Raw genomic sequence first — 9,214 nt, 5'->3', positions numbered from 1 at the left:
ACAAATATTTCGGACATTCACCAAAGCAAATAAGTGATTGTTGACATTCACCGGTGAAAGTAGACGTTCTTTTGATTTCGGTCATTCACGGTAACAATTATAATTGTAATTTTTCAAGTAAAATAAGATTTAATTAAATATAATAATATCAACGAGTAAATTAATATCAAATAAGATGTAACAAATATTTCGGACATTCACCAAAGCAAATAAGTGATTGTTGACATTCACCGGTGAAAGTAGACGTTCTTTTGATTTCGGTCATTCACGGTAACAATTATAATTGTAATTTCTCAAATAAAATAAGATTTAATTAAATATAATAATATCAAAGAATAAATTAATATCAAATCGGATATAACAAATATTTCGGACATTCACGAAAGTGACTGTGTGATTGTAGTTATATATTCAACTTTTATCTACAAAATGCAAAATTTCTTTTTTACTCTATTTTGTATTTATTTATTTTTTGAATTAGAACACCTAACTACTTGTGTTATTTTTAAAATCTGTCTACTCTATCTACCTAAATTATAATCTACGTGAAGTCGTTTTAATATATCAAATGAAAATGTTCTGAAATTACAAAAGGCTTTTTGAATTTGGTGGAAAATAACCATTTGAAAGATTATATCTGGGTGAGGCTTTACTGCAATTTTATGCTTTATCTTCTTTAATCCATCTTAATGTCGATCATTATTTCCAATTCCATGTTCAAACCTCGCCCTAAATAATCGTTAAAAATAACCATTACCTGATAAAAAAGGAACTTAAGCGTCAGATAAAAATTTCGACAAATATTGGAATAAATTGAGTCTCGTTTTATCGATAAAGCAGAATCCTTTGTTTTTCGTATTAAGTTGAATATATAGATCTGCATTTATCAGCATAAAAAGCAGTAATAACTGTTTATTTTCATTAAAATTGCCGAGATTGTATAATAATAACCATAAATAATGCAATTTAAGACAATATGTATAACCAAATCAAAATATTTTATCGTTTTTCATTGATGGACCAACATAATCTTGATGGTAGCCATCAACAATTCCATCATGAACCATTATGTTTTTGATGGTAACCAACAGAAATAACCATCACCCCAATGTAGGAATTCGAACTGATTTATGATGGTCCAACATAAAATAGCAACTTGTTTTGATGGTTTGTTCGTGTTAAACCATCAGAAGTTTCCATCATAGTTTCTTAAAAATGAAATGTTGGAACGATCATGAACCATCATCTCCCCAATGTATTAATTCGGACTAATTTTTGATGGAGGATCATAAAAAAAAAAAATTTAAAAAATTGTTCTGGTGGTATATTCCTGCTGAACCAACAATAATTCCCAGTAACCATCATGGAAATATATAGTTGAAACTGTCATGAACCATCACGGATTGTTGGTTCATGAGAATTAAGCATCTCTTGATGGTTAACCATCATAGTATTAAAGTAACATTTTCCATCACGGAATGATGGAAGTTTGTGGGCATATCATAAACCTTGAATGCATAATGGAAAATGTTGGATGATGTTGACCATCATGAACCGGGCTGAAACCAACTTAAACCATCAGAATGTTTTGACAGGACCATCAAGAATTTTGACTTGGGTAACTGCCAATGAACGCTTGCAACTCCCGTTGCAAAAGTAGTTAAATTTTTTTTATTTTGGAACTACGTGAATAAAGCACAAATAAAGGTCAAAATTTGTGCTTTATTCGCGAATTGTTTTATTCAAAACTTAGCGCAAAATATATTCATTCGGATGTTTTTCTCCTTAGATATGGGATACAGCTGGTCAAGAAAGATTTCGTAGTGTCACCCATGCATATTATAGAGACGCACATGGTGAGTTTTATTCTCTTACTTTCAATGTTAAAATGTTTCATATTTTGTTATTTCCACCTTTAAAACTACACAAGTCTGAAAATTTTTAGTGAACAGAATTTTTTTTTTGCAAAGTAGCATCTGAATTTTATATTTTTTGATATGCTAATTTCAACTATGCTGTTCGTTTTTGTCAAGTTGGCAAGTTATAAACAAGTTGGCAGGCCGCTGGTCTCATGTTCGGAGAACGGGAACTCTAATCCTGCTGGCAGAGGACTCACCGTGTAGTAAATGGTGACTGGTGCACGTTAAATATGTCTGGTCACAAAGTCTTCCATGTTCCCGTAACAAATTATACCTCTAGGAGTACTGAATTGGCGATTGATCGTTCTCTGATTCAGGTCAAAATTACGACGTGTGGATGAATGAATGGATGTATGAATGGGCCCGCCCTATATTTAATTTTATTTAATAACGCCGTTGAACTGCTAACTCAATTTTTCGGGTTTTCACTTCTAATGTTCAACTCAGCAACCTTGTACAAGTTTTGAACCCAAGACGAGAGATCTCCTGGATCAAGTATTGGGAGAAATTTGTAAGATTTATGTAAAATTCCATAGGTGTAGTTAAATACGTCAAAAGTGAAAACTAACATTAAATGATTCTGATTAAACTATTGGAACACATTTTCCAGATAACAGCTCTATATTTAAATGGTCAAGAAGTTGGTCAGTTTGTTCAGACTTCTATGCATGATTTTGTAACTTATACAGTCTAAATTAATTAACATATTTTTTTGATGTGGTGGTACTTATTCCTCTTGACCCAGAACAAGGCTAGACCAAGTACAGGAGACCGTTCACCGACAGAAAATCAAACACCATCTGCGGATCCTCCAAAATAAAATTTTTCTCCAGTCCCATACAGGACAGCAAATGATCAGGTGAAGCCTGGTGAGCATTACATTTTAGGCATACAGGGAACGTCTTTTGACCCTGAACAAATGTTAGTCCGCGGGTATGACCAGTGATTAGTCCTGTGATAGCTGTCTGCAGTTTCCTATCACCTTTCAGCTCCAGGGCAGCCCCAGGACTATTTTATTGATACCATTCACGACTAGATGGAATCCTCCAAGTTCTATTATTGTCGGCCTTTACTTTTGCATAGATTTCATTGTATGTTAGAAGGCTACTACTATCTATTGGATCATTGGAGCCCTCCTTGGCCAGTTCATTGGCCAGATCATTAAAGTGAAGGTTCACGTGGGAGGGGATCCACTGAAGATGTATATCATTGTGATAAGTGTAAGTCATCAAATTGTCGATGATATTTAGGCCAATTCTGTCACTGATGTTTTGCCAATTACTCAGGTATTGAACTGAGCTCTTACTATCCGTGAAAATCCAAATATTCTCTGTACTCTCAATGGAAATCATGTGTTCTAGAGCCGCGTTTATGGCGATTAGTTCTGATCTGAAAACTGAACAATGGTTTGGGTTACGCCTTTTAATTTTTGTAACGTCATCTTAGTTTTTTATGACAACACATTGTAGAACCCATGATCCATTAAGAATGCTTATTGCGTAAAAATTGGTTCAATTTATCTAGGGGTGTTCCGTTTTTAATCTTGTACTATCTCCTTCCATGTTAAAGTGGCCACAGCTGAAATTTAATCAAAACAACTTCGAATTAAATCGAGTATTCATTTTTCATAAGAACTGTATTCTGTGCTCTCAAGTTATTCAATATAAATCCAATGTTTACTCACTTAAAATGGTCGAGTTAAAATAACTAGAGGGAAATTTCACTCATTTGTCTGGTAATAAAGGAGCCTTCTCATTTTAAGTTAAATTCACTGAAATCAGAGTCAACTGAAATAACTCAAGTTTGAGTGCAATTGAAGCTTTTAACTCAAGTTTGAGTGTATAATTGAAAATTTTAACTCGAATTTGAGTGATTTTCAATCACTTTTGAATGACCATCAGTATTACAAGAGTGGATCATTTAAACTCGAACTTGAGTGAATTTAAATCGTTTTTGATTCACGATCTGTATCACTTGATTGTATTGCCTTAACTCGAACTTGAGTCGTTTCTTATCATTTTTATACACTATTAACATCATTTGAGTTCATGATTTTAATTCAAATGTGCTTTAATTTTATAAAGGAAAAGCAATTCATGTTGAGAGATTTTAATTCAAAATAGAGCGAACTTTAAAATGAGAGTCACGTAACTGAGAAAATGGAAAGTCCAATTTTAATTTGCTTTTAAAAAAATTAGTTTCAAATTAGAAAAAATACTTTTAAAGAAATGTATATATATTTAATTTTCATTTGTTTTTATAACCTTTGTATTTTCTGTATGCTTTTAAAAGCGAGACATTTCTCTTTTTGTGAGAACTTAAAAGGATTATCCCCCGTAATCCCCCGTAATCAATATATTATTATACATATAAAAAAATTAAAGATGAGAAAAAGTGTTTTTTGTGGTTTTAATTCAGAGAGAAAATCGCAAATTAATATGTAATTGTGTGAGTAAAGAGTACTTTGGATGAAAAACCAAGAGCAGTTCAAGGCAACTGTTGAAATGGCTATATTCTTTAATGTTGACGATTATCTCTTTATTACTTTTTCATAAGAAAAAAAAACTAGAATCGTAGAATTTAAAAAAAGTTGTATTTTTAATTTTTTTTAATAATTAAAAGCCTAGTTATGACTGATAAACGAAACAAAAAGTGGCAATTCAATACGGAAGGGTCCCGAAGTAGACTGATCGTAAAGACACGGTTCCCAGTAGAACACCGAAGTCAAGCATCACTGGTTGCGGTCAGTAAGCAGGTGGGTGACCACTTTGATCAGCCTACGTAAGGACAGAGGGTGCTCGGTATCAGTCCTCGTTAAACTGTTTACCGTAAAGTGCTCGATTTCGCGCATGTCATTGGGCTACCAAAGTAGGGGAGCCATACCCTCTGCTGAGGATCAAAATTGCGATGGCATATCTTCGGATCCTTTTCAGGGATGTTTCCCAAACCGTCGCCAATAGCTCATAGTGTAGCTTTAGTGCGACGTAAATAAAGTACCTACCTACCTGCCAATGCAGAAGTAAACGTGAAATTTCAGTAATTTTTGCTTTATGGGGGACGAAAATTCATAAAAGACATTCATTAAAAAAGTTTTTTTAATGGATTTTGCAATGATTGGGTTTAACTTAACACATTTTAATCTTAAATGAAGAAAAAAACGTTTAGAAACCAAAAACAAGCAAAACGAAATTTTAAAGATGTGTATGTAACATCTTATTTCGTTTTGCCTCTTTTTGGTTTCTTACTTTTTATTTAAATTGTTTACATATAAGACAAATTTGGTTTTAGCTGCTTTTAGCCATTTCGACTTATTATTTTAAAGTTTTTATTTTAAGTGTTTGTTTAAATAAACTTTTTAGTACATAGAATTCATTTTAATCTTATTGTACATATTTAAATCTTCATATTATAAGCTCAAAAATTTAAGAAATAAGCTCCGATTCTATAATGTTTAGAATTTATTTTTTAAATTATCCATATTTGTACTTATAAATTAAAAAATCAAAATTTGATTACATTTTGATTTTTTTAAACTACATGAATGTAGTTTTCGCGTTGCACGTAGGATTCGGAAAGAAATATCTTTTCATTAAATGACGGTGCTTTGAAAAAAAAATCAAAAAAGGGTATAAAGTTACATTTTCTTGAATTTCTCAAAACTAGTCAACCCAATTAAAAAATGCATACGATGCCAACTTGCTCCGGACAACAAATATATATTTTAAAGTGGTAGATTATCAATTGCGATTCTTGGTTTAATGAATTCAATATAGTAGAATTTTATCCACCACTATTTCTAAATAATTCGTAGGCTTATATAATGCACCACTTTATATTACTTACGTAACGCTATGCCTTTTAAAAAGCAAGCAAAAATAGTTAAATACTTGTCAAATTTACTTTGTAGTTAATTACCGCTTTTTTTCATTATTTTGGCGTGTCCAGAGCAGTTGGCATCTCTGTTATTGATGCTTATAGTTTTTTGAGCAAATAAATAAATAAATAAAAAACGAGGGAGAGAGAAGGGTGATTAGTGGCAATCAATATTTAAAGGGGGGCAATCTGCATCTAGAGGGGGCGATGGGCCAAAAAAGTTTGGGAACCACTGCTTTAGTTTCTACTTTTTAAATTTATTTCGACCAATTGCTTTTTAATTTAGTTTATTCTATTTTTAATCTATTTTAAATTTAATTTAATCTATTATTTTTCTTAAGTTAAATCTATTTTTATTCTATTTTTGATCTAGTTTATCTTTACTAGAAAACAATGAAAAGAAGTTTAGTCAAAACTTTATTATACAAATATTTTAAAACCGAATCTCATTTTTTAAAATTTTTTAACTTGTCTTTTTTTCAAGCTTTTTGACAAATATATTTTATAATCATTTATCCAATTAAATTCCAGACCATTTAATTGAGATATTACTTATGAAAAATTTAAATTTTCATTTAATGGTTTCCTTTTATTATAACAAATGTTTTAAAAATTTGAACGAAATAGAAGTACATATTAATATGACATTTCTATTTAAATAGACTGAAGTATTTTCCAATAGCTAGTTTAATAGTAAAAAAAATAATGCTTTATTTAATAGAAGGGAAAAAATTTAATTATCTTATTTTATCTCAAATTCAATTATTTTATTGTCATGTTCCGTTGTCATGATTATCAAGGCCTCTTAATCTAGTTCATATTCTTTTTAAGGATGAGTTAACTAAATTATCAATACGATTAATTTTTTACTGAATTGTTTTTATTTTTGTACTGAAAATATTCCTTCTTTGTTGTTTAAAAATACTGATGTTTATTTCAAAGTGTTTGACTAATTAATTCGTAAATATAACCGTGTTACTGAAATATTTTAGCATTCAATATTTATAATCGAAAATATGCTATATTATTTCTTTTCTTTAATGAGTATCGTTAATTATATTTATCTTTAAAAAAATATCTCTAGATATAAGTTAGCTTATCGTGATTACAATTAGAGCAACTTTTGTAAAAGAATAATATTTAAAATTATGTTTGTTTGATTTTGAATGTTTTAAAACTATTTTTATATGCCTCTAGATATGTTATTTACATGTGATAATTTTTTAAACAAAGAAACTCAAATTCATAAAGAGATTTAAATATACTTTCTTTGTCTTTTAAATATCTATAAACAAACATTTTTAAATATTTATAAACAAACATATTTATTAATGTGCAAGTGAATAATATGGACTTTTTTATTTGTCATTAAATAATGAAATATATTTCAAAAACGTTACTGAAATGTAAAGTTATAGTACATAAATAGAAACATAGAAGTTTTATATTAAAATTACTCCGTAGCAAAATTAAATTTAATTTGACACATTAAATAAATTTTATTTCTGAAAAAATTTCCGAAAATAAAAATTTATAAAATGTATGCAATTTTTCATCGAATCAATTTTATTAAAATGAATAACATTTGATGAGTAAATTATTTTTGTATAAATATATAGACTTTATCAAAAATTTTATACGCGTATAATTTCTATGATTGCACTTATTAAATTTGTTCTCTTTCATCTTGTAAAAGAAAAACTTCTCATTTTAAATTAAAACAAGAAATGATTCATACAAGTACCAATTTCAGATTTCAAAGGTATCGAAATAAATGCCTTTCTTTGTAACCAAGCTCGGACGAATTCGCCAAAGAATTTGATTTTCTCAAAAAAGAAAAAGAATTTAAGTTTTTAACATCACACCAACCAGTTAAGATGAAGTGAAGTGTATAACCGTCGTTGAACAGTCGACCCAATTTCGGGTTTACGACTACTAACGCTCAACGCCGTAGCCTTGTAATTTTGAACCCAATTCAGAAGACAAGAAAAATCATGGATCAGTGCCCCCAGAGGTATGATTTGTTATGAGAACATGGAGGACTATGTGATTTGACAGATTTAATGCGCATCAGTCACCATTTACTACACGGAGAGTCTTCGGCCGGTGGGGATCGAACTCAAGACCTCTTGGACATGGAAGTGAAGTGTAGTCAAAAAACAAGTAGTAGTGTAGTTAAAAAACAAAAAGCCCTTAGAGCTGGCACCGTTAGCAATAAAATGCTAAAAAAAAAACTTTTCGCCTTGCTATATTAACGTTTTCAAAAATTCTCAATAGATATATTGATCAAAATTATTTTCCTATCCTCAGTGGTAGCAGGATCATGGGTTAGAGTCCCCCTGCCATCAGGCTAACCGCGTGAGGTCTTCGGGGTTTTCCTCTCTATGTCGGTTCAGTTCTATCAAAAAGTCCTCCACGAAGGTAATTTTTCACCTAATACTCGATCCAGGAGTTCCCTTGTCTTCTGCATTGGGTTCAGAATTACAAGGCTACGAAGATAAACATTAGTGGCCGTAAATTCTAATTGGGTCGGTAGTTCAACGACGGTTATAAAATAAAATTATTTTCTTAAATCTTGGATTCTACAATCACTGCAGTAAAATCAATAAAATTGTACAATCACTGCAGCTTGCAGTGATTGTAATACCGAAACCAGGTAAGAACCTGTCGGATCCAACTAACTGCTCTCGAATGAACAATATGGGTTTGGAGAAGAAATCTCAACGGTGAAACGTTTAAGTCATGAAGTCTCAATAGATGGAGAAAAAAAAATACTTCAAAATATTCAAGTGCAAACAAAAGATTAGAAGAGAACATCTCCGTTTGCATAATCCTAATTTATCATCTCATAAATTATTTTCATTTGTGTATTTTAAAAATTGTTTTTAGCAATTAAAAGTTCATGGCTTACTCTAGGTTTGTCTGAACTCACTTTTTCTGTACTTTAAATTTTAAATTAGTAATGAAATAAAAAGAGAATTTGCCAGGAAAAATTTCTTCCACTGTATGCCGTCCTCTTAATGACTCTATCTATTCGCTAAATAATTTCTTCAAACTCCCAATGCATGTCATTTCGCAATATTTCCGACACCAGCTATTTAAAATTAAATTTACTTTTCACCACAAAATTTAACAAAGTGTAAATCAAATTTAGCACACTTTTGCCTATCAAATCGCTGCTCCCCTAAGCAAACCAGATAAAGCTCAAGGCCTTGAAATAATTAATGTAATGTAAACAAAGTGATCAAATTGAAACCTCGTTGCTATGGGTACATATCGAAGCAAGTCACTAAATTCTGAGTTCCATATAACTATCTAATTCGATACATTCTAACTTTAAACCTTTGCAACATTTCAAAAACCCATCTTAAATCGTCGACGCTGTACCATTTTCATAAATAATGTAGTATATATATATATAT

The 9,214-nt window shown here is 30.6% G+C and overlaps 1 protein-coding gene across 1 annotated transcript in view; it reads left to right on the top strand.

Annotated features, from left to right (window-relative positions):
- The window catches only part of LOC107442998 (ras-related protein Rab-37), a 138,876-nt gene that overhangs the window by 83,060 nt on the left and 46,602 nt on the right, over positions 1–9,214 (top strand). Inside the window, exon 4 of the mRNA XM_043051742.2 lies at positions 1,790–1,856. Coding sequence (XP_042907676.1) covers positions 1,790–1,856 — 67 coding nt within the window. The remainder of the gene's footprint in view (positions 1–1,789; positions 1,857–9,214) is intronic.

The sequence above is a fragment of the Parasteatoda tepidariorum genome, chromosome 9 (assembly GCF_043381705.1).
Source record: "Parasteatoda tepidariorum isolate YZ-2023 chromosome 9, CAS_Ptep_4.0, whole genome shotgun sequence".
In the NCBI taxonomy this organism is placed as follows: domain Eukaryota; kingdom Metazoa; phylum Arthropoda; class Arachnida; order Araneae; family Theridiidae; genus Parasteatoda; species Parasteatoda tepidariorum.
Note: the sequence above shows the minus strand (reverse complement) of the source record. Positions and strands in the feature narration are given on the sequence as shown.